The 26,643-nt window shown below is 55.2% G+C and overlaps 7 protein-coding genes across 7 annotated transcripts; 1 reads left to right on the top strand and 6 right to left on the bottom strand.

Moving 5' to 3' along the window:
- Positions 1 to 608: 608 nt before the first annotated feature.
- Positions 609 to 1,771, bottom strand: POSPLADRAFT_1039289 (hypothetical protein). The gene is made up of 3 exons (XM_024477521.1): positions 1,432 to 1,771; positions 1,298 to 1,377; positions 609 to 1,079 (listed from the first exon to the last, which is right to left on the bottom strand). The coding sequence occupies exons 1-3, from the start codon at positions 1,742 to 1,744 to the stop codon at positions 882 to 884; spliced, it is 591 nt and encodes a 196-aa protein (XP_024340887.1). The 5' UTR covers positions 1,745 to 1,771; the 3' UTR covers positions 609 to 881.
- Positions 1,772 to 2,175: 404 nt separating this feature from the next.
- POSPLADRAFT_1065440 (hypothetical protein) lies at positions 2,176 to 5,180 on the bottom strand. The gene is made up of 8 exons (XM_024481947.1): positions 5,152 to 5,180; positions 4,636 to 5,105; positions 3,656 to 4,564; positions 3,433 to 3,587; positions 3,166 to 3,350; positions 3,033 to 3,097; positions 2,546 to 2,932; positions 2,176 to 2,485 (listed from the first exon to the last, which is right to left on the bottom strand). The coding sequence occupies exons 1-8, from the start codon at positions 5,171 to 5,173 to the stop codon at positions 2,381 to 2,383; spliced, it is 2,298 nt and encodes a 765-aa protein (XP_024340886.1). The 5' UTR covers positions 5,174 to 5,180; the 3' UTR covers positions 2,176 to 2,380.
- Positions 5,181 to 7,839: 2,659 nt separating this feature from the next.
- On the bottom strand, positions 7,840 to 8,924 carry POSPLADRAFT_1054708 (hypothetical protein; the record flags this gene model as incomplete). Its single annotated transcript, XM_024480548.1, has 4 exons — positions 7,840 to 7,911; positions 7,970 to 8,083; positions 8,150 to 8,368; positions 8,430 to 8,924. 4 exons carry the CDS (start codon positions 8,922 to 8,924, stop codon positions 7,840 to 7,842), a joined length of 900 nt encoding a protein of 299 aa, XP_024340885.1.
- Positions 8,925 to 9,315: 391 nt separating this feature from the next.
- On the top strand, positions 9,316 to 13,380 carry POSPLADRAFT_1045211 (hypothetical protein; the record flags this gene model as incomplete). The annotated part of the gene is made up of 8 exons (XM_024478704.1): positions 9,316 to 9,318; positions 9,367 to 9,804; positions 9,860 to 10,008; positions 10,057 to 10,993; positions 11,430 to 11,499; positions 11,556 to 12,192; positions 12,383 to 13,067; positions 13,129 to 13,380. The coding sequence occupies 8 exons, from the start codon at positions 9,316 to 9,318 to the stop codon at positions 13,378 to 13,380; spliced, it is 3,171 nt and encodes a 1,056-aa protein (XP_024340884.1).
- Positions 13,381 to 13,671: 291 nt separating this feature from the next.
- Positions 13,672 to 15,910, bottom strand: POSPLADRAFT_1045210 (hypothetical protein; the record flags this gene model as incomplete). Its single annotated transcript, XM_024478703.1, has 6 exons — positions 13,672 to 13,778; positions 13,812 to 13,923; positions 13,974 to 14,245; positions 14,279 to 14,603; positions 14,664 to 15,313; positions 15,373 to 15,910. 6 exons carry the CDS (start codon positions 15,908 to 15,910, stop codon positions 13,672 to 13,674), a joined length of 2,004 nt encoding a protein of 667 aa, XP_024340883.1.
- Positions 15,911 to 19,263: 3,353 nt separating this feature from the next.
- On the bottom strand, positions 19,264 to 20,645 carry POSPLADRAFT_1054705 (hypothetical protein; the record flags this gene model as incomplete). The annotated part of the gene is made up of 2 exons (XM_024480547.1): positions 19,264 to 20,028; positions 20,073 to 20,645. The coding sequence occupies 2 exons, from the start codon at positions 20,643 to 20,645 to the stop codon at positions 19,264 to 19,266; spliced, it is 1,338 nt and encodes a 445-aa protein (XP_024340882.1).
- Positions 20,646 to 21,946: 1,301 nt separating this feature from the next.
- Positions 21,947 to 25,367, bottom strand: POSPLADRAFT_1054704 (hypothetical protein; the record flags this gene model as incomplete). The annotated part of the gene is made up of 7 exons (XM_024480546.1): positions 21,947 to 22,595; positions 22,658 to 23,265; positions 23,318 to 23,610; positions 23,668 to 23,854; positions 24,849 to 24,956; positions 25,009 to 25,223; positions 25,289 to 25,367. 7 exons carry the CDS (start codon positions 25,365 to 25,367, stop codon positions 21,947 to 21,949), a joined length of 2,139 nt encoding a protein of 712 aa, XP_024340881.1.
- Between the last annotated feature and the right edge of the window lie 1,276 nt (positions 25,368 to 26,643).

Below are 26,643 nucleotides of genomic sequence, written 5' to 3'. Positions count from 1 at the left end.
TTTCCAGCATCACCAGACGGAGTCGAAAACGACAATAAGCTGTCCGCTCCAATCACGCTGGTGCACTGTGCGCGGCGCTAGGCAGGGGGTGGGGATGAGACGTGCCATCGCGGGCATCGAGCAGGCCCGGGCAGCCGTGGAAACGCGAACGCAGGAATTCCGCCCGTCGAGGTGAATTCGCGTCTTCGCGTCTTCGAGAGGAGCCCGCACGCGCTACCGTGCTGCCTATTTGGGTGCGTCCCGCGCCCGAGGCCACAGTTCTCGTCGTGGAGGCTGTCATCTCTGCTGGGAATTCGAACGTGGCCGCATGTGAGTGCCCTTCGCCGTTGACGTTGAGGAGCCGCGGGCGCTGCATCCAGCAAAAAAAGAACGCCAGCGGCCAGCGATTGTCCCTGATGGAGCACTTTCTTCACAGGATCCTCAACGTTGCACAACGCCTCCGAACTGATCACCGTCGCTAGCGCAGACACACCGCAACCGCAGCAAGCCTGAACAATTTTGCTTCCCACTCGGTAGCGCAGAAAACCGCCTGGAACACGCTATCGGATGGTCGGATGCGAGCCGAGGAGCATGGGACGCGCTCGGGCGCGCGACGAGGGGCAATAAGATAAGTGTAAGCTTCGGTGGTATTAGTACAAGCAGCTGCAGCTGTGCTATGGTGTAATAAGCTCGGTGCATTACCAAACAGGATAAACGATACAGTGCGGTGTGAATAGACGACTTAGTGACGTGTAGGGTAGGATTATGCGAATCTACGCATAACGGGCGGGCGTGAGAGTGCAGAACGCAGAAGACTTGCAGGAAACTATGCGAAGGACCCATGCCGTGATGCGGGTATGGTGGCTATGGGGGCGGCAAGAATGGGGTGCGTGGGTCGTGCTTCACGGCTCGAAGCCATATTCCACGGCGGTGCGGCACGCGTCGTTGGACGACGGGTCTTGGGCGTGCTCCTGCAGGCTGTGCCGCGTGGCGAACGACGCGTCGCATGCGGGGCAGGAATGTGCGCAAAGACGTCTCTGCGTCCACGGCGCTTGCGATCGATAAGCATCCGAACGCGATCGTTTCGACGAATGGGAAGCCTACGTAATGTCAGAAGGTCAGAACGGCTATTCGGGACGAGGAGAGCAGTCTGGGGGTAGGTGGTCGCTGCATGCACTCGTTGCAGCCACATCCGGTGTGTCTACCTCTTTATGAGTGACGTTCTGCCGAGGGAAACTCGCCTCGGATGTAGCTGTCGAGGTGCAGAACCGACCACAAACAAACCTATCCCCAGCAGCCGCCAAGAGAAAGTACTCACCATGTCATCATCCGAATCATGCACATCAACATCGGCCTTTCGCTTCAACAGAGTTGACGATGGTGGGGTTGCGAGTGAGGCTGAAAAGCCAAGTCAGGCAAGGGGCGGCAGTGGCGGCAAAGGACAGAACGTACCAAGGGCGGTTGTGCCCATAGCCTTTGCGAGCTTCTCTCGCCATAGCAGGACACGGTGGAGACGCGTCTTGTACGTGTCGTCCGGCGCAGAAGTGCGCGCTTCCTCCTCGGGGTCGGACGAACAGTATGACGAGCACACAGACTCGTCCTCTTCGGAGTCGGTGGACGAGGAGTACGAGGAAGAGGCGAAGGAGCTGGCGGTGAGAGCAAAGGGAGCCTCGCCGCGGGGCGGTGGGGAAACTTCAGTGAGCTGGATGATCTCCATGGAGGGCTGCTGGAGATATACGGGGCCGCTCTGGGGACATTTGGTCATGAGGAGGTCATGGTGGGGAAGAGAAATGGATTGCTGGAACATGGTTGTTCGCGGGGCGGCGCCTCGGCGAGACGAAGGGGGAAACGAGGGGACAGTCTGACGTTGCGGGCGGGATGGAGCATCTTTAATCTTCGAGACAGGGGAGAAGGCTGAGAGTTTCTCTCAGGAGCATACTTCCAAAAACGGACGCCATCCTCCGACACCAGATCCGCGCGATTTTTTCTTTTTCTTTTTCTTTTCCCAGACCTATTTTCCCGCCACTCGAATCAAGATCCCATCGCATCTCAGATGTCCCTAATCAGGCTGCCTCCCTTTCGGCTACGCCATAGCGATTCTCGTCCCCACTTCACGTGTTTCGCGCTAGCCCGCCCTAAGCGGACAAGCCGCTCACCTGCTGCCATTTTTTCCCAGCTCTGCGCTGCACACCTCGTCGCAGTCGCTTTTTAGGCATTCAAGCTGCCAGTGCGCGCATCGTAGACAAAGTACTAATACCGACACGCGAACGCGGAGTGTGCACATGCATCACCCCGCACAGCCTACACAGACAAATACGCCTCTCCTCGCCCCCAACCAAGAAATCGACCAGCGCCTGCCACACTCGGCGCATTCCCGCGATACCGGGTTGTGTGTGAGAGTTCAGGGCCTCATTGGCGCCAACCATGCCTCAGCCGCTTCAAACTGGTCGATCACCTCAGCCGGTGCAGCGTTCTCGGAATGCAGGCACCGCATGGCGGTCAGCGTCTGCAGAGTGGATATACTGTCAGCGTCATACAGCAGTAGCATTCCGAGAGGCGAACTCACCACGTCCCAGAAACGGAAGCCCCGCTCTACTTCGCCCTTGGGATTCTTCACCCCAGGGAATGTCTCCTCGCAGATGTCAAGTGCCATTTGCTTCGCTTCCTTGACGCCCTCGCCGTTCGGATCTCGCACCCGCTGGCGGTTGTTCAGATGTGTCAGCGCATCCAGGTATACCTTTGCGAGGACCCCAAATCCGGTGTTCACTTCCGACTGGAAAGGCAGCGACAGATTGATATCGAGCAAATCATCGCGCGCGCCTTTGGCATCATGGCGCAGGAGGATGTTCAGTGAAGTCACCTCCAACAATGTCCGCAATGCCCGTGTGAGCGAGCGCACAAACGAGTTGAACACGAGCAGCTCGCGTGACAGGGGCGCGGACCACGGTTGCGGCTGCAAGCGTTTATCAGGCGAGATCGGCCAAAACCATCATGGTGCGCATGCAAAAAGAGCAATCAGCAACCGCAGCACCGTTACGCATGCTTGGGCGCACCTTGAAGTTTAATGGCACTATGCTGAGCACCCGCATCACCAATAACATACACGATTTCTCGTCGTCTAACGGCGCGGTGTCCAACATCCGTCAACATTACGACAGTCGTTATGATCCGTGGGAATTTACTCACCGGTACCGAAGCTAGGCCCGCCGCTAAATGCGCGTCCGGACCAGAGGTTGCCGTGCATAACGCCAGCCCTGACCAATTCTAGGAACAGATAGAGGGGGTCCTGGAATTTATCGTTCACACGCGCTGTCCTCAGTGCTGTGTGCATAGCGCGGGCCAAGCTCGAGTGCGTGTGGTTCAGCAAGAATCTGGACAGATCCACGGCGCTCGCGTCAACATCTGACAAACGGGAGCGGCTGCAACAGCCTGAAACAGGACAGAGACACCCACCCTCGCAGTTCCAGGAATCGCCAGATGACATTTGCTACAATTTCATCTTTCTTCTCCAGCGGAACCGAGGCCTGGCTGCTCTTGATCCTCGTGCGTGCTGCCAGTTTGTCCGAGCCAGTGGCTCCCAGGCAAAGTGCGAAATCGATCGTGGACGACTGCGAGCCGGCGGCACAATCTGCTCTTTAGCCGCGATCGGAGAAGAACAAGTCAAAATGAAACCTACGTTCTGCCTCCTTAACTCCTCTTCTACGATCGTGTACGGAACGTTCCATCCAGCTACCCGCTCGGCTAGCTGCCTGGTTGATGAGGAATTGTGTTGGATCGGCTTCGACGATGCAGACTGCTCAAACCAGAAATGTGCCGACACCTTTTTGTTCGCCCAGAAAGGATGCGCAACACTAGAAACCAGGGCAAGAGCGGTGGCACGCGGACCCGTCTCGCCCTCGGTAATTACTTCCCTAACAAACCTTCGGTACTCGGTGGTCTCACCGTTGTCCAGGGGTGGGTGCTCGGATACCTGTCCCGAGGTCAGCCATACCAGAGCTTGAGGTCCCATCAGCCCACGGGACATATAGAAGAATATCTCATCGGGTAGTCGGTTGGTGAATATCTCGTGGAGGTCTTGAGGGATATCGGCGGCGGTCGGGTGGTGAGGGTGGTGATTCTGATGCCCGTGAGGTGGAGGTGTGTTGATGGATAATGGGAGAGGCACAACCGAGCCTTCCGACGAGAAGACGAGAGAGTATTTGATCATGGACCGTGTCCGTGCATAGTGGTCCGGATAGCTGATGTTTTTCACTTGAGGTTGATCCGCAAATGCAGACACGGCTGCGAATCCTGATTTATAATACTTGACCATGTCCACAGTCGCTTTCAACGCCTGATCATGGACAGTGGGTGGGAAGGAAGGAGAATGGTCAAAACCAATGAGGATACCGATGTCCAAAAATTGGTCTTCGCTGACGCCGAGGTCATTGAGGATTGATCGTTTGGACACAAAGGTGAACGAGGGTTTCTCGGAAATGAGGTCGACGGACGTGATAATCTTGTCGACACCAGGGCACAGAAGAGTGTCGGTCGGCCCGTAAATGGCATGGATGTACGACTTTTGATGCCGTTGGAGGTAGATCAACTGCGGTCAAAAGTATTAGATTCATGCATGAACGAGTCCAAGCGCATGACACGTCACTTGAGAGAACGTACTTGAGCCCACGCGACATACGGCGCGACGACGTACTCCACGTTGCGATGCCTAAATATCCTCAGGACCATCTTCCAGAGGTCCCACTGCTGCAGGTTCGCCCGTCCCTCAAACAACTTCGTCGCAGCTTCGTCTTGCCCCGCCTCGTACTTCGACCATGCTTCCCGTCTGTCCCGACACCCGTCATTAATCTCTTGTTGTTGCTGCTGGTACTGCTTCCAGCGTCTGCTCGGAATGAGGCCAGGGAACACGAAGACCGGTTTGATGTGCAGTTTTTCGAGTGCGCGCAAGTCCTCCTCTATCCGCGTAGTAAAAGCGAGCGGTAGGCCGCCAGTTGCTGCCAAGAGAGGTTCGCGGGAAGGTGGATTGTCCAGGAGTGAAGACAAATAGTATGAGGCATCAATACCAAGACGAGAGTCCGAGAGCACAGACAGCGGGTGTGTCTGCAAATGCTTCCTCTCAGCGAGGTAGCCTGGGATTATTTAGTTCAATAAATTGGATATACAGTCAAAACACACCGTCCAGATGTTTAATGGGCATTTCTGTCGTGGAATTGGGCGTAAGTAGGTGTGTCGCCTGGCGGTAATTCACGACTAGAAGCAAATGGGATTATGTAAGCAAGGACAATGGAGACGCTTCTCAGGCTCGAAATGGAACATATTCTGCTCGTCCGCCTCTAAATATTCCATGAACATTAGGAATTGAAGTCTACAAGGGCCATGCGATTGACTGATAACATCCAATATAGCTTGATGGGAAGTATCTGGACCACTATGCGCATGAATGCTGGGACCATTCGATGCCTTCCTGTGTATAGCTAGCGACCCTCCGACTCCTCGCAGTGAGGATCCCATGCAACACTGCACGTGTATCACCATTTCTTCGTGAGAGCCTCTGCTTTGTCTATTCAAGCCTAGCTCAAAAGATTATCTTGTTTCTGCATCGCTGCAATGCGGAAGGTATTGCCATTTCATACCGCTGGCTCGGTGCCCAGGACCGTATCAGGATTACAAAAGATGCATCAACTGTATTCCATAGTGTGTGACCGCCCTTCTCTGCTCAGACTGCTTTTGAGTTGCTGTATTCAACAATCACAGTACCACCTATCGGGAGGGGGCAACAAGCGTGATTATTCTCTCATGCTAAACCGAGGGAAATAACTAACCGTTCTGTCCAAGCTTACTGTCAGAGTGAACACGAGCCTTCACAATTCCCGCATTCACACCCCATAACGGGTCTTATTGACCATGCCGTCCTCGCCGCTCGTCTTCTAGGGTAGCAACGCTGCCTCAAAGCGAATGTCAGATATGCTATTGGCGTCGCGCCGTCTATACACGAACATTACGGAAGAGACAATGCCGACCGCCCCGGACTGGGGCCCCACCGCTTCGCACCGGCAGCATCCCACACATCTCGCCGCCTGACATACTCGAAGCTCGCCTCAATTCAATCCGCACTAACGCGACCTCGGCCGCACTGTACAAATGGTGCAATCTGCGTGAGACCCTCTCGGTCCCGCTGCGCCTCGGGACGTGTTCGCGGATGTTCACAGGCTCAGCCGTGATGGCGCTCCTTGATGATGGAGTGCCTGGTATGGGACACGCGTATCTGATAACTTCTCATGAAGATAACAAAGTTTGGGGTGAGTGCTCCTGCGTGCTAATACGACAGACGACGGCCTAAGCTCGCCATGGCGCCACGGTTGCAATGCGGGACTGCGCTCATGTCAAGATGTCGCCCGCCGTTCACGTCGCCTGAGCTGCCGAAACGCGAGTAGTGCCTTGGCATTACGAGAGGAAACCACTACCCGCGCAGGCTCGATATGTGGATATCCCGTTTGGCAACTACGCACGCACGGAGGCGTTAAGGGCCGTCGTACGGGCCTTCAAAGCGACCGCCGATCGCCTCCCGCTGCCCGAATTCTCAGGCTCTGTCTTTTCGCCAGGCCTCCTGACCATTCACACAGCCTGCGGCGTTAGATGGGCAAGCATCCATATCCCATCCGCATACTGATTGATGTTCCAGGGACCCCCACGATTGTGCCGTCTGCGGTAGGTAACCTTGTAGCTTGTAGGCAGCTCCCCTCTCCTGTGTTACCGTCGCAATTCATGACCCTTCATTTTTAGTGGAGCGCCCCTGCTATCCGAGTAGCACATGGCCATGGCCGATGCCGACCTTCCAAGGTGACGTACGAATCCACTGATTCGCTATGCGTATTTGCATTCACGCAAAATGTACTGTTCAATTCAATTGTTGGTCCGCTGTCGACGTCTTGTGTAATAGATGCTCAGGACACACAACGTACTCGGGTCGGACCGCTGGAAGGTTTGCAAGATGTCCCGGTGGCTTCTGAACTGCGCGCTGCAGATTAGAACGTTTGCATTGTGCACGCTATGACAAGTGCATGTCTCCGTGTGGTGGGCTGCAGCGGTATCCCACGAAGTCCTTCGGCGGTCGCGAATATGGAAGATGCCATCTTCCAAGCAGTATCACTTTCGAGAGCGCTGAAAAGACCCTTTCCGCAGGGATCAACTCCATGTTGGCTGCGTGCAGATGATCCGGCGAGATGGGCCACTAATGGCTCCATCTGCAACTGATCATATTGACTAACCTACTGTCTGCTGTTCGAGAGGTCGTCGACGGTCGAATCTCAGAAGTAAGGGTCAGCGCAGCCATGTGATGGATATCTGCACGTGTACATAGCATCTTGTTGACCTGATAGCACGCCTAAGTTCCTTGTATACATCTGTGGATAGGGCAGTGCCCATGTTGTGAGTACGCACAAACGCCATGTTCCGCCGGCTATTGGAGTTCGAGAAGCGGATGTTGTTGATACTTCCATGATCTTGTGGCGCGACGTTTTCTTGACCACTCAGTTCCCCGCTCTCCACACACGTCCTTTTCATATTTTGATAGATGCTAGATGAATATGCGCGGATCACCGCGGCGCAACCTTACAGACAAAGTCGTGGCATCGGATCGGAGCAAACCATTCACAACTACGTACACGAGGAGCAGTGCCATGTCCTCCCTTTCATCTACGTTCCTGCAAATAGATAGACGGATGCGGCACTTGTGCTCCCACCTCGTTGACACCAGACGGCTGGACCTCGTGACATGCAGATACGGTACTTGATAGATAATCTCCGCCAGCGTGGCGGCGAACCGTCTTGAATGACAAGTGTGGTCGTGGGCATGTGTTAAACTTATGCCTTCCGCCGCGGGTCGTGCGTCTCAACCTGGCGCATGCTCGCTTGGACCTCTAACTTGAAGTCCGTCTAACAGCTCACGCACCATCGGTCAATATACTTCCAGCCAAACTGCCCTGCGACTCACGTTTGACTCGTACTCGTCGATGAGCGGCTTGACCTGCCGCCAGACCCACTGGAATTCATCCATCATTTTATCCCGCGCCGTGTTGTCCGCAGTCAGGAAACGCGCGATGCGGAGCTGAGGTACAGGTCGTGGTGGTGCCCTCTATGAGTACGGAGGTCATAGTACCTAAACACGGCGCACCTGTGTATCCTTGGAACGAATAGTACGATATTCTGCCAACGAGGCAGGAAATTGGGCGTCCGCTCGGCGGCGGCGGTCCTCTTCCTCACGCGTAAGGCCAGCGTGCTGACGCGTGAGATTTTTGAGCGTGGAGAGATACGCGTAGCGGTGCGCGGACACGGCGTTGTCGAACGACGCCACCATGGGTGGATGTGGCGTGTGTAGGGAGTGGTAGAATGTCTATAATGCCACAAGACGGAAGTCACGCGTGAACGGATGGGTAGAAAACCGGGCGTCGTACATCTATATTGGGATCTGTCACTTCCTCATCCTTGGAGAAGCAAGCCTGTCTGGCTTCTTCGAAATAGTCGTCCGCCTGCCAATCATAAAGGGTTTGCATTTCTTCTTTGTGTCGTGCTTTCAGATCATCAATGGACCGCTGGACGCTATCTGAAGTCTCTCGCTGAGCATCCAGCTCCCTTGCTGCCTCCACACTATTGGGCATTCCACCGTGGTTAGTCTTCCGGGCACCAGTGGGACCCGACAAGAAGGCCCACCCGGGAAAATACGAGCCTTTCAACAACAGGACGTCCTCCGCAAATCGACGGCGCTCTGCACCGTTGCGAAGGCTCTTTGCGTATGCGGCTTTGACATTTGGATCGGAAGTGGTAGGCTTTACGTGAAGGTTGGGAACTGGTACTTGGCCTGAAATACGAAGGTTGATAGGTTCGACGAATCCATTTCTATCCCTGTAGACTTCCTTGGGACGTGCGGGTTTTAGATGGGGCTGACTCATGGCCACTAGGGTTGGTGTGCAGGTGTATGCGAGTGCAATCCAAAGCGTAAATACTTAACAAGGATCTAAAGCCCGAACGATAACTCGGAGACAACTCGCGAAGACCTTTGGCGCTGGTCTCGCGAGCTCGATCTTCGATCACGAGGCGGGGAAACCACGTGGCAGGAATGTGCCGCCCTTGGCGCCGCGTATGATGTCGAGGGTCGAGCGACTCAGGTTTCTCGTCATCGACAGTGATTGGATCCTGTCTGTCTAATTCAAGGTGTCCCGAACGTCTTGAGCACAAATTCTTCAAACAACGAGCTATATCTCAGGCTGGACGGCTTGTAGTGCACTCGCCAATCATAGACCATACTTCAGGCCGAAGTAGATCGCTTCCACGACCGTAGACATGGTAAGTCCTGTCTTAGTCTTACCGTCACGCACTCACATTATATCTTAGATTCCTTCTCGAAGAGACAGTCTTTTCCCGCCCGGATCCCTAGGCCGCAACTCACCAGTATCGCGTACAGCATCTCACGAAAGCCTTTCGACTCACCCTCTGCTATCCCCACCCCCACCCGGCTCACCCACATCAGCTACGTCTGTTGAGTCAGCAACATCTAGCTCCCCGCGCTATGTCCCGTATACCCCGCGTCAGCGCGTCGCCCCCACATCCGCGACCACCGGCACGACGATGCATCCGAGCATCAGTGCCCCGCAGCAACAGAGCACAAGCGACGCGACGAGCAAACTACAGGTCATGAATCTCAAGGCTGCCGCGCAACGCATTGGTCTTGACTCGGGGAGCGTGGGCTGGGCCATATTGGAGCGTCTGAGCACGGAGACAGATCACGGTCCCGAATGGAATGACATTTGGAATGCGCTGTCTGTGAGCAAGGTGCGTATTTACACATTATTTCATGAACGTGCGCGTCTCAAGCTCAGTTTACAAGGCGACCCTCCTCCTTCCTCTCGAACCGTACAAGCCCAGCGAGGTAATCACAGCAGAATTCATCAAAGACCACATAGCACTTTGTGACGGTCAAGCGAAGAGCAATGCGCCCATCGTCACGCTATCGGGACTGCGCGGAACGCTTACAGAGTAAGCTTCCTTCGCCGTCCCCCTTTGCACCCACTCATCAGATTATAGCGCCACAATAACATTTCGATCCGTACTTTCACCCGCGTCTGAGCAGTTTCAGAAGTTCCTCTCGCCCGCGTCCCGTTCATCCGCACTTTCTGCGCTTCCCCCTCTCCCGCAACCCCTCGTCCCACATACTGTCGTGCCATCCTCGCCATCTTCATCGACCTCGTCCATCCCGTCGGTGTCACAATACCCAACTTTCACGGTCCCGTCCCACAGTCATGCACTTCCTCTTCCCCCCCGTCCTTCTGCGCAGAAACCTCCACTTCCCCCACGTCCTGGTGCTCGCGTCGCCTCTGGCCCTCCGCATGCAGCTGCCCGCCTCTCAACATCATTTGCCTCTCTCTTTGGCCGCGGCACACCTCCCGCCAGCCCGTCTACGACACCCTTGCCACTGCACCCTGACCCTACGCCGGCACCCGGAACTACACCTCCCTCAGGCGCCTTGAGTGAGCGCGCGGTCCCACAGGAACATACGCTAGACGTTCCTGCCTACACTATCACATCTCGCATCGACCGTGCCGCACTCGGGCGCGCGCTTACGGATGCGCTCACGAGCGAGCTACGTGCCGTGCTCGGCGAGGCAGGCGTCCCGCCATGGGCTATTGCACGAGTGGAGCGCTTTGCTGCGCCGCTGTACCCGTTCCGGCGTGTTGGTGGTGCAGGCAAGGACGAGAAAGGACACCGTACGGTCGGTGGAGGAGAGCCGGCGCGCGTGAGCAGCGTGCGCGAGAAGATCAAAGGGCGCTCAGACGTAGAGTGGGTGGCCAATGCGTGGGGGCCGGACGAGCGCGGAGAAGAGCTGTCGTCACGCTTTCAAGAGTTCTATGCAGAACTGGAGGATGCGGTGTCCGAGCAGCTGGCGCGGCCGCAGGCGCGCAGGCGCGGGCTGCATTTTGGGCGGAGGAAGACACCGGATGACGCGGAGAGCTTGGCGGAGAGCGTGAGTGAGGGTGGGGAAGAAGAAGAGGATGGGATGGACGAGAGGGGCGGAGAGGACGAAAAGAAAGACGCGCATGGAGAAGAAGGCAGAATGGAGCAAGTCAGAGAGATCATGGATGCCGTCGAGCGTGTGCTGTGTTCCCTTTTCTATGACAGGTGTGTATCTACATGTGCATTTGTCGCGCATACACTGACTACCAGGCTCACAGATTGTTCTTACCTGCAAATACGGACGACGCCTCGCATGACGAAGCGCTGTCGAGCCGCATAGCTGCCGTGAACCTACTCGATCTTGGCTTGGCTCATCTCGGCGTCGATGTAGGGAACTCAGGAAAAGAGGTGGAAACAGTAGTGCACGAGTGTGGACAATGTGAGTGCACTTACGTTATCCCCCGCTCAATTGATCACCTGGTCACCGTTGCACAGCTCTGATGCAGCTGGACATTGCGTGCCGGGCGCCTTCCGAGAAGGCAGCTATACTTGTTGCTGTTCACAAGATCATAGTCGGTGAGGACTTCGTGTCGACCCTGCTTAACTTGAGTAATCGTTGGCATTCGTGCCAGATGGACTGTCGAAGATTCCACCTATCGGGCTCAGGTCCGAGGAAGACATGCTGGACGAGAAGACCCCGCGTGCGTCGAGCTTTGGGCGCGGAGTATCAGAAGAAGACGACGACGTCGACGACGATCATGATGAGAACAACATCACGCTGAGGGACGAGTCCGGCGCGAATGCCGAAGACCCTGTACCAGCCCTGGGTGCACCATTGTCACCGACGATCATCCTCTCTCCGGAGGATAAGCCTGGACACGAAGAACTGCTTCCCGCGCCTGGCGCTACTACCGTGCCCGCATCCATACGGATAGACTCGTCACATCTCTCGCCCAGCGGTCCGCCATCCCCGCGGTCCGCCGCGTCTCTACAGAGCAGTTCTCTGCAACCCACAGTATCGTCCCGGAATGCATCACCGACGCCCGTCTCAGGGGACATCATCCTACCGTTGATGATCTTCGCCGTGGTCAAGGCAAACCCCCCGCGCCTCGTGTCTAACCTTCTTTACACACAGCGCTTCCGCAGGGAGAGTGCAAGTGGGGGCGAGGAGGGATACTGCCTCATAAATCTGATGGCAGTGGCTGAGTTCCTCGAGAACGTTGATTTGGCTGCGCTGGGTTTGGGCGAGAGTGAGGGCACCGTGCTAAGGTATGTGAAATATTATTCTGTCTACCCGTGGCTGCGCCACTGCGCTCTCGTAATCAAACTTTGTACCGCCCGTTGTTGGCTACTGATTATGCTTCTTTGTTGGACCACCTGTACCCTCTTTCTTCGTTCCTCCATCTCTCATGACACAACGCGAAGGCTTACCTACATTTATGCTCGCTTTTGCACACAGCGCCTCTCAGCTCAGTCCTATTCCTGTCGGAAGATCAGTTCGATTCCCGGGTAATGAGCCGCCCTCGCCACAGATCATACAAGCTAGCTTGCGTGGCCGTGTCGAGCAGCAGGTAGATGCCATTACCGGTTCAGCAAACAAGGTGATCTCTGGCGTCGTCGACACCTCCTTTGGGGTCCTTCGTTCGCTCCTTCCAGGCCAGAATCAGAGCCAACCGATCGTGGCGAGTCCTACTAGTGAGACCACGGATGACGCGTCGTCGCGCCCGGGATTCGGGATCCTGCGACGAGATACTGGTTTCTCAATTGCGAGTTTAGCGGCATCGCTTCCGGGAAGTCGTGCAAGGTCGGCGACAGCGACGACAAATGAGGAAACCGGGCAGATGATGATCGAGGTCCCTTCAAGGCCAGGATCCAGTCGCTCTGTGCGGATTATAGACGACGAGTTGTCTGCGTCAGAGGCAGAGAGCACTGGAGATGAAGAAGACGAGGACGAGGAGGACGATGAAGCCGAGTTCGGACACGATACAAGGAGCATACGCAGTTTCGAAAGCATGATGAGCGGTCGCACTGGACGGGCGAAAGGCAAGAGAAAGCCGAACGGGCGGATGAGCCTCACGGATCGACTTGCAAGCATGCCTGGTCTTTCGCGTCTGTCCCAGAACCAGCAAGCGGATCCCTCAAAGGTTTGTTCCTGCTTCTACTCATCCCCTGGCTATTTGCACGTACTTAGTTGCCATGTGCTAGGTCCAGAACTCTCCGCCTGGTTCTCGCAGATCATCGCTGCTGCTGCCCGCAGGCTCTGTGCCAAATCGTTTCGACTCACCTGTATCGTCTCGCGCTCCGTCCCCAATTGCGATACGGATATCACCTCCCAACCCCCGCTTTATGAACGCCACAGAAGATGACATCAAGGTTTCGGAGGTGGGCGAACTTCTGAGAGAGTACAAGCGGCTTGTGGAGACAGTTCGCGCCATGGGTGGCTTCCATGAGGAGTGACCGTATTTTAAATTGCACATCATCTGACTGTTCCCTTACGATTCTGGCTTTGCACGATGTTTCAGTAGGAATGACTGACCACAAACACACCCTATTGGTTAATGAAAAGTTGCAGGACGCAATACGATGTGCGTATCTTACACTCGCCTATTGACATAATAGCAAACTCGAAGTCAATCCGCAACACGAGTGACATAGTCTCTCAAGGTGGAGGTCATACATCTTAGACACGACCTAGCGTGTGCTCCAGAGCATACCACAGCCCGCGTGAGAGGAATGCGGAGACCATATTTACGACTCGCTGCGAGGCCCAACGACCTTGCTCATCGCGAATGGACCTTCCAGAGGAACCGCATTCCGGTTGTTCGCACGGAGACGCCAGGACCCGACGAAGGAGCCTGCAACAATGTAGCCCCGAAAGATATACACACCCAGATGCGGCCCCTCCACCGGTACACGAACGATCGCGATGAGCCCGTCCCAGGGTCGAACGCGGCCATAAAAGTGGAAGTGATTCCACGCCTGACCGTGCCGCGGCAGACTCTGTGGGGGCCAACGTCAGCGTAGCACATCCTCCGACACGACAAATGTACCTCGCCAGTGACAATGACGTCGCAAATGCCGCTGCAGGAGTTCTCCACATACTCGCTCTCGTAATCGCTCTCGGCACCGTCGTCAGAGGCTGGCGGGGAACGATTTGCGTCCGACAATGCGTCGCTGATGACTTGGTCGACGTTTTCATCGGGGCCAAGCGCCGCATTCAAAGTGCTCCGTACTTGATCGATCTCGTCGTTGTCAGAGGGAGGCTGATCTACAGCACCGGCAACAATTTGATGTGCCCTTTCCTGCGTGGCTTCTTCCTCCTCTTTCCAGCGCGCAACACAGTGTGTGCACTTACTCTCATCATGCGAGTTGGGGCGGCCCTCGGCGTAGGTCTCGTACTCCCACTTGCGCAACTCGTTCGTATTTTCTCTCAGTTCGATAAACCGTCCTGCACGCTCCTCCCGCTCTGTCCACGAAACATTCGAGGGGAACCACGCGGTGTAGATTCCCTCGTCGTTCTCGGCAGCGTCGCCGCCCGCGGGCATGGGAGTCTTGGGCATAATGCAGTGGTGTTCGCGCAAATTGAAGTAGACCGGCCATTTTTGAACGTGCTCGTCCGGAATGTCTCCAGGGTAGTCGGTAGACCGGGCAAGGGCGCTGTACTCCCCGGGTCTGAACGACTGTACTACGAAGTCAGCACAACAAGGATCAATATCAACAGGTATCGGGGGAACACGTACATGCATCCGGCCCTGCCAAAGACCAGAGAGCGAGCCAGGCATATAGACTACGCCCTTCAGCACCTGATCAGCCCACGGGTCTCCACAGAACGCTAGCCTGTTCCACAGCTCGTCGAGCAGGGCGCTCTTCGCATGCAGGCCCTTCCTCCACGCCGCGTCATCCTCGAGACGCGCCTGCTCGGGTGTCAGCTTGCTGTGCCAGTCCCAGTCGCTCTGTGCCAGGAGCTTAACGGATCTGTGTGCGTTCGCCTCGAGGAAATCCGCTTGCGTCGCGCGCACATCGGACCAACCAAGCGCGAGTGCATGTTCCCGATCGCGTGCGAGGCTGGGGGGAATTTGGTATGGGAGCTCGTCGAGCGTCATGTAGAGTAGTTTCGCGCCATGCCCGAGAATCGGCGCACACAACTCCAGCCGGCGGCTGTAGTGCGTAACCTTCTCGATGACCTGCGATGGGTCACGATACTGTGGCCAGTGGCCATGCGGTGTCATGCGAGTCTTGAGCGTCGCTGTCAGTACGTCCGCCGACAGGGGGAACTTGAAGTGGTTATCGGGCGCGAAGAACGATGGGTAGCGGAGCGCGGTATGTGCATAGCACCGAATCGCATCGAGGAGCTGTTTGCGCACATCAGGAGACAAAGCGTCGAGTTTCACTAAATCCGATAATGGCGTGTCAGATAGACAAATTACAGGTGAAAGAAAACATGCTTACCATCATCCAGCCTTAACCAGAACAGCCAGATGGCTAGGGAGTGTTTAGTATGCTCTGGGGGCCAGCCTCTGTAGTGATGCGTGTCCACCCAAAGCCGGGTGCGCAAGTGCTCTTCCAAGAGGGAATCCAAGCGAGCCCAGGACAACTGAGCCTCGTTCCTCCCGTCATTTTCCAGACACATAACAAAGGCGGTCCATAGATCGTCTTCGAGGTATTCCGAATCGAGGTCCCCCGAGCGTATGCGCTTTAATGCAACGCAATACGCCTTGAGCTGGGCCGCCTGGTGCGACGTCAGTGCCGCATCCACACCGCGGCGGCGTGCGACCGCACGCGAGTCGAACTTGCCACGAAAAATACGGCCATAGAGATAGCGGCAGTTGTCAAAGCGTAGAATGTAGTTGATGTGTTTACACGTGAGAAGCAGCGAGAGCAGATTCGATGGGGGCCCCAGGGGATCGTCTAGGAGCACGATATCGACAGCAATGTCGACGAGCACCTCCGCCGGGAACCTGCACAAGATGGATGACTGGAGCAACATGGCCCCGAGTTGCAAACAAGAATGTATTCGTCTTGGCAAGGACGAGCTGCGGAGAATGCGAGCCACAAGTCTTTTGAGAGGGGAGGGAGTGCGGGCGCCTAAAGCGGCGGCAGGTTAAGCGGGGGCCTAGATGGTAGAAGAACGACACGCTTGGAGAACAGCGGAGATATGTTGGGACGTTATGTCACCGCCACCAAAGGGACGCAGAGGGTATTGATCGGCCTTTTGCGCTGTGTTGCCCTTAACGGGCATTGGCTGCCCAAACCCCCGTGCGCTTCAATTCCCAGTCTTGTTGATCGGCCTTGGCCCAACTTGTTCATCCGGCCTCTCACCACACGCTCGCCAGGTCTGACGCTCGCGGGAGAACCGCCGGCGGCGCTGGTCGACGTCATTGACAATGTGGCAGCGTCGGTAGCGGGCAGCGCACCATGCCCCTCCCCCACCCCCCGGCGTGGGCACCATGATATCCTCCAGAGAACACGGTAGGGGCAATGTCGGCTCACCGGGCGCGAGGTTGGAAGCGAATGGTGGTGTCAGGGAAAGTCCGCTGATGAGGATATGAAAATGAACCACCATCGAAGAGGGATCGAAGTAATTATGTTGTCCGATCTGGGCAGAGGCCGAGGGTTCCTGCAGACCGTGGCCTTCCCTCGGGGCCCTGGGACCCAACTTGCCTTCTCGGATGCTACAAATACCCACACCTTCATGTACGAGCAACGTGTGCTCTGCTTAAGGCTATGTCGCCGCGGGGCATCCTCAGACCGTGCAGCTTCATGGAAAGCGCAAGGTCTGACAGGCTGGCCGTTTGTCGGAGGGCAGGCCAATGGTGCTCGCGGGGTTGGGGGAGCGGCGCGCGGGGGGAGCGAAGCTTAGATCTCCCGCGGGGTTCTGCAATTTCGCGGAGTGCTAACGTCGGCACGACCTGTGAGCGCAGCCCGGAGGCCGCTGTGACGATGAGGGGCCATCATCGCCGCCAACGATACGTCCGTAAGTGATTCCACATTCACGTAACCTGTTCCCGCGTCGCGAACTTTACCTGGCGTGAGCACGATCCGCTGTATGTGCATTGTAGGGTCGAATTCGCGTCCTCGTCGAGTAGGCGATGGCCGCGGTCCCACGCAGTCATGTGGGTAATGAGCAGGAGGGAAATGTGCGGTCGCCGACATCGGGACTGGTGTTGAGTGCGGTTGTCTCGCTAAGTCGGCAATCTCGCGCTACCCAAATATGGTTACGGCACCACGCACGTGCGGGTTCCTGAGATAGCAGATCACGGTGTCCGCTCAGATACAACTTCAGATTCCCCGTCGACAACATTCTGGGCCAGGCAACTCGACATCAGGCCCACCGCTGGAAAGGCTCTCGGAGAGATCCATGATGCTGCACGTCCCCTGGTTATGCGTCCCCACGAACGTAATAGGCGTTCAACCGTTGCCAGAAAGAAATACCTACCCAGGTCCCACAGCGGCCAAATGTGAGCCACCCAGACAGTTTCCGGGATTTTGGCTCTGGACCGGCGCCATTGACGGATATTATGATACATATATTGGTCAGGACAATCCGAAAATGGCTTTTCGGACGCCATGATTGACTCGCTTGTCTTGCACCCGTTCAGGGCCGTCTTGCAACGGTAACGATCGGGAAATTCTATGCAATCAAACAGCCGCTCGGCACTCCGGTAAAACCTGCAGGGCATGCGCTTTGGCCGCCCGGAAATTAAAAGCGCGTTGCATCGCCGTTCCGATGGACGATATCACGCATAGGCGATGCGAATCTTTGAAAATAGACTTCCAAGGAGTGTGCTCAACCGAGATGTATTATGCACGTAAAATCTACGCGAGATCAAGACACAGTCACCTGTTGAGATCCAGCACTCTCGCAACACGACCGCTAGGAGATCCGGCCCAGACATGTGAATGCCCGTAGCCACGGTGTCGCACATTTGCCAATTCGGTGCCGCCGCCTTGTCCACCACCCCGCATCCAAGCAACGCTCCAAAAATATACAGGTCTCGTAGTAAATTGGCATGTACACGATATGGCTTCGCCTGTTCACTCAGTTCCGCCCCCGTCGGACCGTGCAGGTATTGAGAACGGCCCCCATGAGTTCTCAATTGACCTACTATAGCTTTCCAATTGTCGCAGTCCTTATGGGACAGGTTATGCGAGGGTGATCATACGCACTTCACCTCATTCGCTCCGCGGCAGCTTCGAAGGCGTCCATTCCGGTCGTAACGTAACGCCACGGCGCAGTCACCAAGGAGGTCACACCTCCGTGGATGAAGTCTTTCATTGGCCCATGCATACATAGAACGGCGAAGCAGCAGCTTTTCAATGCCCGTGTCTTCTGGGAACGCCACACCATCAAGGGGTGCACGCCACCGTTGATCCATGCGCTTAAAACCTTGCAGCGCGCTCCGCCCTGGACTCTTGGCAGTGCTGTTCAACGGCATTGCCATTTTCGTACCTATTGTTTTGAAGAGCGTCGCCTGCGCGAGGTCTGGGGGCGTGGCGCCAACGGCGACAAATTGGGTGGTCGTAGTCAAGTCGAGAGCACTCTCGTCTCGACCATGAGAACAGGTGCGGTAACCGGCGGTACGTCTTTGTCATGGCAGTATATGAGATTTGTGAGATCACTCTAACCTTGCTTATGTGCGCACTCTCACCGGTGACATGTTTGAAATGCGTACGTACGCCGTGACAGTCCGTAAGTTGCCGTGCTTCTTGCGCAGAGCGCACATGAATGAATGCGCCAGCGTGCTGGTGTCGCAACACAGAATCATCCCAGTCCTGCACGAGGTATATCATGTTTTGTTTCATGCCTCGACGGTCGCGGTTGGCCGCGAACGGCGCTCTTGTCGCGTCCTTACATCGGAAGAACTGGTGTACGTATACTGACGGCGGTACTCCTTGCGACTCAAGATGGCCGTCGTCCACTCATGTGGCCCGCTCACGAGTGCAGTCGATGTGACTCATGACGCTGCTAACCTTGTGGCGCGCCAGCATTCGCAGTGAGTCTGAGCCCAGAATAACTCGCTGGATTACTAGAGTACTTTCCCTCAGCTCTTATTATTGTGTCCATGTACGTATTACAGACTGCAGATGTACAATGTCTGCGTCGCAATGAGCACTCAACGAGTATTCATTCTAGTTCAAGGTCACAAATATCTTTGCTACACGCATACATCGAGATGCTGAGGAGTAAATGACTTACCATCTAAAGATGCGGGATGGCAAAACAGTGGTAGAGAATTGCCAGCAGGATGATTAGGAAGAGCCCTGGACTGGTCCGAAGAAACTGCTGTTATTGAGCTTCCCATCACGCCTTGTGTGTGACGGGGGGGCTCAGGAATTGGCCTACGAGCGATTTGATAGCCTCCGTAATGTCTTCTTCCGCAAATATCGCGCAAGCTGCATTCCAAGGCAACACGAGACGTTCCAACTTCGAACTCCTGGCTGTGCGGCGGCGGAGACATTCCAGAATGACCGGCGGGGAACACCGAATTCCATCACGCTGGAACTGGTTTGTTGTCTTGTCCCGTTCATCACTGTGATCGTCTTCAGGCCGCACCAAGGTACGTCGTCGGCGACAAGGGAAGACGTAGATTGCTCAAGCGAACGAAACAGCGGGTCGAGGGAGGAAGAGCCATGGATGATGATTTCAAGGTGCTCCAGAGATCGACATGTTTTGAGCGTCCAAGCCCAGTCCTCTTCAGCGAGCTCAGAGTCCGTCAGTATCCTGAGCGTGTGCACTTCACAGGCACCGAGAACAACTGCGACATCCATCAGCCGCTTCTCCGGGAAAAGATGCGGTTGGCAACACCGCAGATCAAGTCGCGGATTATAAGAACCTCCTTCGTATACCTTCAGTCCGACCGATTTTATGATCAATCGGTCACGGATCTCCAACTCCAGCGTACTTATGCTCCTTGAGCAGAGATGCCAATCATCGAGGCGAGGGACCATCGCACTGAATGATTGGCCATCCACAGAATGTTGAACATGCGGGCCATTCTGCGCCAGTGCAGTGATGCTGGTGGTCTCTGGAAGGATGATTAAGGACAGAATCAACTGGACATGAGCTGCAGCCTCCTCCAGCACCAGGGTCTTAATTTCGGAAGACTAACAAGACGATTTAGCGCGTCAGTCTCCAGGTACTCGGACACCTCCTCTGACTGAGTGATTTCCAAATGTTCGAGTTCCGGCGAATCCTCCAGCATGTCGAGGAGCTTGGTCAACAAGCAGTCGGGCAGACCATTCGGTGACGTGAATGCGTTTCGTATCGTCAACCGCGTCAGACGTTTTGGAGCTGACAGGTCAATAGTACTAAGATCCACAGTGAGCGAGCGCACATGTGGGAATACGCTCGGCATATCCACAGAGTCGCGCGTCCATTCATACAAGCCAAGATCTTCTACCATGGCGAAATTCCGACCGGTGGCGAGCATGCTTGCGAGGCCACTCAGGAAGAAGTCACCACAGACCATGTGAAGACGGCGGATGCGATCAGCATGAGGCACCAGTATGTCAAATGGCATGACGGTGCCATGAACGTTCGGGCCAATGTCTACCGTCATAGGCAGGAAAGTCGTCGAAGACCAGTAGGTAACGTCAACAGGAGCGGGGGCAGACCGAATAAGGCAGAGATGAAGCCAAGGCAAGCTGACTCCCGAATACTCTTGCCACAAAGTCGGAGTGTCGATAATGAGGTCGCGCCAATCCCGACAGACGAGAGTCATCTTGTGCCAATTACTGACCTTCGTCGTGGCCTGTACGAGGTGAAAAACCTCTATTAGAATCTCGTTCGGAAGCTTGTTCACCGGGCAATCGAGGCTGAAAACGTGGCTCGAGATGTTAAGGAAGCCTGCAAATTCACTCCTGTGGCGACGCACCATGTGTTGGGCGCAGTGCACCCCGTGAGCTGGTAATTTGCAGCGACTTTCAGGGGAGATAGGAGGGGTAGTAGGGGCAAGTGGCGCGTCAATGAACCGTCACCACAGTCGACATGAATTTGTACACATTCCATATTGATATATTTAAAATCTTTCAGTGGGTCAATAGTGAGCTTCTAGCGATGACATGTGAGCAGTACTTAATCTTGAAGAGAGAGCAGCGGGGCAGCTGGCAAGGAGGTTGTTGAGGTATACAATTGTGAGCAGAAGCAAAGTACTCGAGGCCGAGGCCACAAGTTGTAGCGCCGGAGCAAGTTCAATCGGACCGATCAAACATGGACATGGCCCAACACAATGACACGGCTCATTTGGGGGGACTTACAATTGTTTTCATTGCTAGGAAACCTGCAACTTCATCGATAATTTTCTTCTTTCAGATCATCTGCATGCCGATCTAGAATTCGCTGGATACCACTGGTAAGATGTGTAACAGTGGATAAGTAATAGCAAAGTGCGAAGTGAGTCCAACCTGATCGGTAGCGGGCGCTAATCATAGCATCTATGCAAGTGGTCTATAAGCACTTTGATGGCTCTTTGGAACTTGCATCGTGTCCTGTGGACACCAAGAACCCGGGTTAACGTATATGTTTGTGCCCCCTCTGCAGCTCAACCAGGATCATGGTCAACGCACTATCAATAGTTCTATGACTACGTACCGTAATCCCCTAATGTCAACTTGTGCAGATATGTTTGTCTTGCATGATTTCGGCACCTACTTATTACAACTGAACTGTTATATTCGACTGCATGGTGCCCGGTTCGGCTCCGAGACCCTTCTACGTTTGTTACGACGTTCAGCAGAAACTTTGACCGAAGTCGCGCTCAACAATCGATGTTGTGATAGCGAACGCACATGTGCTACAGAAAATAAAATACCGAGTGCGTAACATAGCATAGGGGAAGAAATACAGACGTTCGTGTATACAGTCCCAGACGTCAAAGCCGAGCGAATAGTGGGGTAATATGAAAGTGAAGTAATGGCGCGAAGTAGACACCAGCACGAAGCGCGTGGCAACAAACTGCATGGTAACATACCAGTGCGGTACGAGGATTGACCTGAGTCCAACAGCGTCCAAAAACTCGATGCGTCAATTCTCGACCTCCATTGAATCGTCTCGTCCTCGGTCCTGTTTCACACGTTTTGCCGAGCCCGCCAAACCAGCGAGTGCCGTCGCAGCCAGCACCTTGGGGTCCTCTCCCTCCGCACTCCACTTCTCGCCTCTGGTCATGAACGAACCCACGCCGGGAAGGTACGTACCTCCGCCGCCGTCCCCCTCCGGCGGCAGCCCAGCAAGCACACTCTTGGGTGTCGCCAACCGCGAGCTTGTCGCCGACCCATGGGCATGCGACGAAATGGACAGCTCGTTGAGCGACGCAGCCGCCCCGCCCGCATCCATCAGGTTCGCTGAGTAGTAGCTTGACAGCGAGCTCGGCGGCCCCATGCTCAGTGCAGAGCTTGAGCTGTTGCGCGACATCGTGTACGACGGCGTCGTGTGTCCCGATGTCGCTGCACTCCCGGCAAGCGGCGATAATGATGGGAAGGGCGACATGGGAGAGGAAGGCGTGTTTCCGTAATGCTGCCTGGGAGCATACAGACTGGAGAGCGACTCTGTGGAAGGTATCCTCGAGTTCGGCTCGCGCAAGTCCAACATTCCGTCACCATCACTTGCGATGCCATTACCGTTGTCTCCGTTCTGCTGTCTCTGCAGTCCCACCACACGGAGCCGTTCCACCCATCTAGAGAGACACATGACATGATGAGAACACAATCCCCAATATTCAGAAGCAAAGCCACGTACGCATCAGCCCGGTCCAAGCTCTCAGAGACCACCGTCGTCACACCGCGCAGCATGTCTAAGCTCTCCGTAGCAAGCGTCAATATCCGCTGTGCAGCATCGCTCGCCGCGTCCGCCGTCGTCGGCACGCCTCCCGTGGCCGATCCAAATCCATTCCCACTCGTCTGTCTCGAGTGCGCACGCGATTGTCCCGGGGACGTAGCGCGCGAGGGCGGACGCGAGCGTGGCGACGGTCCTGCCTCGCCCGGGCCGTAGCTGTATGGTGCCGCGCTCCCATTTGCACGCCGCATGTCCACGCGGCTAGCCCTGCCGCCAGGTCGCCCATCCGTGCCGTCTACGCCGGCAGCCTCTGCCCATCGCCGAGGCAGGCGCAGAATAAATGTGCGCACGCGTGCGCGCGCAGGCTCGGGGAGCCCGCCGCCCGCGTAGCGGCTGACGACATCAACAACCTGGCGAACTGTATCAACGACGTCGCGCTTAGCAGCATTCAACGTGCGTAGATGCTGCTGTGAAACAAGCAGGGCTGGATGTGGGCTGGATGAGGACGGCTGGAGCGATGTGATGAAGTTGCGCAGGACCAGTATTTGTGCGTCAATATGTGATGTCGCATACTAAGCCAGAGGCGTCAGGCGCTATACTTTATACTGATGTGCTTAGACAAACCTGCAACCATTGCAGACAGTACCGCAGGCGCCGCATGCTCTCCTCGCTGACTGCTGCACCGATCCCACCAGCTTCCAGCAGCACGGCCTGCCATCGACTGCGCTGTGCTACCTGTTGATTTTCAGGTTGAGTCGAAGTAGATGACGAAGACGATCGATCCGGCTGTTGCTGCTGTGGGGGAGGCAATTGTAGTGACGCAGGATCATGATTGTGAGACGACTGAGAGGAGAACTGTGACTGAGGGGTGGACGTGCGACTGTCCATCTGCATAGAGTTTGACGAAGATGGTCCCGCTGACGAGACAAATGAGTCGTTGATGCGGGAACATAGGCGACAATGAAAAAATTCACCATCTTGCCACCGGTCATGATCTGTGTGCCGGCTGCGACTGGATTCACGAGCCATCGAGACGTCTCGTGTTTCCCAGTAATCCGCACTACGCCCGACATTGCGATCATACTCTATTTGAGTGCTGCGACCGCGCTCGCGATCGTGCTCGCGATCTTGACTCGCATTGCGGCGAGTGTAGTTCTCGAGCTGGAGAAAAGGTCAGGTCAAGGTACAGCTAGGTAACATGGCAGGAAAATAATATAGGTCGCTGTGGGATGGCGCAAGTATATAAGAGGTTGGCAGCGTTGTGCCCTCCCCAACAACCCCAAGGGATTGGCCGCGCATCAACGTGACCTGACAGTACGGCATTTCGACCACTTGCGCGCATCAAACGCTTGCGAACGACACTTGCTGCCACGCACAAGAAGGCGCGTATGAAAGCAATATTCATCTGTTGACATCGCTAGGACGCGGTCACGATAATAGTGAAGGCATAGAACCCTGAGTGGTCCCGGCCGCAAACAGATCAAGGTTCAAATCCAGCATGCAAGCTGCGGTCAAAATAGATAGCCTAGCCAAAATATACTCCCGATTGAACGGTCAGTTGACCCTGCCAGAGGCCTTAGCTCTCAACAATCCCGTCCAGATAGGTATAGATAGGCGCTTGACCGCTCAAGTCAAAGTGATGAAGATGGGGTCAAGGGTTCAATGCTCAATGTGGTCAGCATGCACCTCCGCATCAAGCTTTGGCTATCTCATGGACGACTGCAGCCTCAAGGGCTCTTTGAGCTCCTGGCGCAGCATGGTGGAACTTCACGATGTCTGCCTCGTGGATCTCATCCACAATGCGGCAGAAGTGGTCTGGTCCCAAACAACCACGTGAAGCTTACGCCATGATCCGTTTAGACAACGACCCCGGGCCAAAGAATAGTCGGCCTCTGTGACTTGACGTAGAGAGCACTGACAAAACGGAACGCCTACAAAGCGATGACAGGGTCCAGATTCTGGGCACAGGGCAATCGGTGCGCCCTCCCCGCTTTGTTCGATAACAAACAGCTGGTCGCGACAAGATAAACGCCGAAACTGACCGCGAGCTGCAAGGTCCGGAAGATGCGTCTCATTTCGCAACTAGCGCCATAGTATCGCGCGCAAGCCTCGTTGGAGAGGTAGAGATGGGAAAGACATGAATAACACTACTCACTCTGTCAAGTTGCCTGCATGCAAACTCATCGAGCTGGCCGACAGGCAATCTGTCAATGACGGGGCGCGATATTGATTTGACAGAAGATTCCATCATCTCCGCGCCGTACTAGACAGCGACCAATCAGCCGGAGTGAGTATCCGACGCACATATGACTCACCTTTACGACACGCGAGCTGGCCTTGCCCTGTTCATAAACTCGGAGAGCAGAGTTGACGATGGGGAAAGTAGACATGCGAGATACAAAGTCGACATCTTCACTCTGGCGGCGGTCGATGCGTCCTTCAGAAATGTTGTCTGGTTCGAGCGATGGAGATGGCAACGAGGGTGAGGAGGTTCCGGATGTCATGGACAAAGCAGGTGTCGGCTGAAACACTAATTGTGCAGAGTGAATACCTTGGTCAGTACGCTCGAGCTGCACGCCCAAATGGCGAGCTTACGCGGTGAGACACCGCTGTTTTTCATGTCGCCTAGGGCGCGGACGGCGATGCGGACAGACTCATCCTCGCTGAGGGCCATGGTCCGGGCGTGGGGGAGGAGGACAGACTCAGACTGTATGAGAGGGGGCTCCTGATCTCCCCTCACACGTGAAATTGCGTCTATTATCGCCTCTCACGTGGTATGATATTTCCCATCTCCATCTCGATCGCAGAAACAAAGGAACGCAATGGCAATCTTATCTTATCTTTCAGGGGTATCGCAATACCAAAACCCGTCTCATCCTTCAACTTAGCAGCGTAACATCACAATCAACGAAACAACGCATGGACAAAATCTGCGGCTGAAACAACGGCGAGGCCTACGCTTGTGTTTTGATCATTTCCTTGCCTCGTTAATCTGAGCTGGAGAGGAAGCACAGATCTGATGCATGGTACTACCACCTTCTTGAGATGTTTACAAATCACTTACGGCTCAGGTTCCAAAGTTCCAAAGAGTTGCGGCTGCAATTATATAGGATGGTCTAATAAGCGTCTATTTCCATTCCGAACAGGTTTGACCCATCGCCGTGATATTGATCCAACTGTCAATCGAATGGATATGATGTATAGTGTCAAGAGTTGTCAGCGCTGAACCGGTTGGTCGTTCCTAGGGTCTGTGAACGCTTTTCGCGTCGAAAGCCACATCGTTTGCAGAAGCGGCGCTCAGCCGGAGTAGACCGAGGTCTTCTGCGGAGCCCTATCAGCAACGTAAAAGTAGGGATCCACCCTAGAAGAAGTAAACATGCCCATTGACTCTCCCCTCCTCCGGACATGAGAAGTACCATATCTCATCATTATCGTGTACGTCTTCACTTGTGTGAGCTCATTTATCCCACTCGGGCCTGCGCCAGTAGCTTTGTGCTGATGCGGAAGTAATCCCACTGCTATATCCGCATAATAGGGTTTATAGGTAAGCATCTTTTCTGAACGTTCTTTACGACTTGACGGCCCGACGTTCGCAAAGAAGGCTCGTTCAACTTACAAATGCAGGGTCAGATGCGGCCTCCCAGGACAACTTTGGCAGCATAGTGACCGTGGACGTGGTGTTAACAAGGATATCGAAGCGGTTCAGAAACCCTCCAAGACCGGTACCTTGAATAAGATCAACCCCGTATACCGGTGCATGTCCCTCGGATGCAGGCTTCTGCCATGGGGTGGACCTCTATTTCTGATCATTCCGCCTTCCTCCGGACCTTCCCTTATCGTGGCGGGGTCTATCGACACACAATTGAATGCATCCTACTCGGACAACTAGCAAGTCGACTAGTCCTGTCGGTGATGGAGTGAGAGCCAGTGCCTGAATATATTTCCTTTCA

Source organism: Postia placenta (genome assembly GCF_002117355.1).
Source record: "Postia placenta MAD-698-R-SB12 unplaced genomic scaffold POSPLAscaffold_4, whole genome shotgun sequence".
NCBI classification, from domain to species: Eukaryota; Fungi; Basidiomycota; class Agaricomycetes; order Polyporales; family Adustoporiaceae; genus Rhodonia; species Rhodonia placenta.
This window is presented reverse-complemented; position numbering and strand designations above follow the sequence as displayed.

Excerpts from the sequence above, each read along its gene's own strand:
- POSPLADRAFT_1039289 (XM_024477521.1), bottom strand. The coding sequence starts at position 1,744 with ATGACCAAATGTCCCCAGAGCGGCCCCGTATATCTCCAGCAGCCCTCC. Across the intron at positions 1,378-1,431 it reads TATGGGCACAACCGCCCTTG|CCTCACTCGCAACCCCACCA; the intron begins GTACGTTCTGTC and ends TTGGCTTTTCAG. Across the intron at positions 1,080-1,297 it reads ATGATTCGGATGATGACATG|GCTTCCCATTCGTCGAAACG; the intron begins GTGAGTACTTTC and ends GACATTACGTAG.
- POSPLADRAFT_1065440 (XM_024481947.1), bottom strand. The coding sequence starts at position 5,173 with ATGCCCATTAAACATCTGGACG. Across the intron at positions 5,106-5,151 it reads GCCCATTAAACATCTGGACG|GCTACCTCGCTGAGAGGAAG; the intron begins GTGTGTTTTGAC and ends AAATAATCCCAG. Across the intron at positions 4,565-4,635 it reads CGTATGTCGCGTGGGCTCAA|TTGATCTACCTCCAACGGCA; the intron begins GTACGTTCTCTC and ends TTTTGACCGCAG.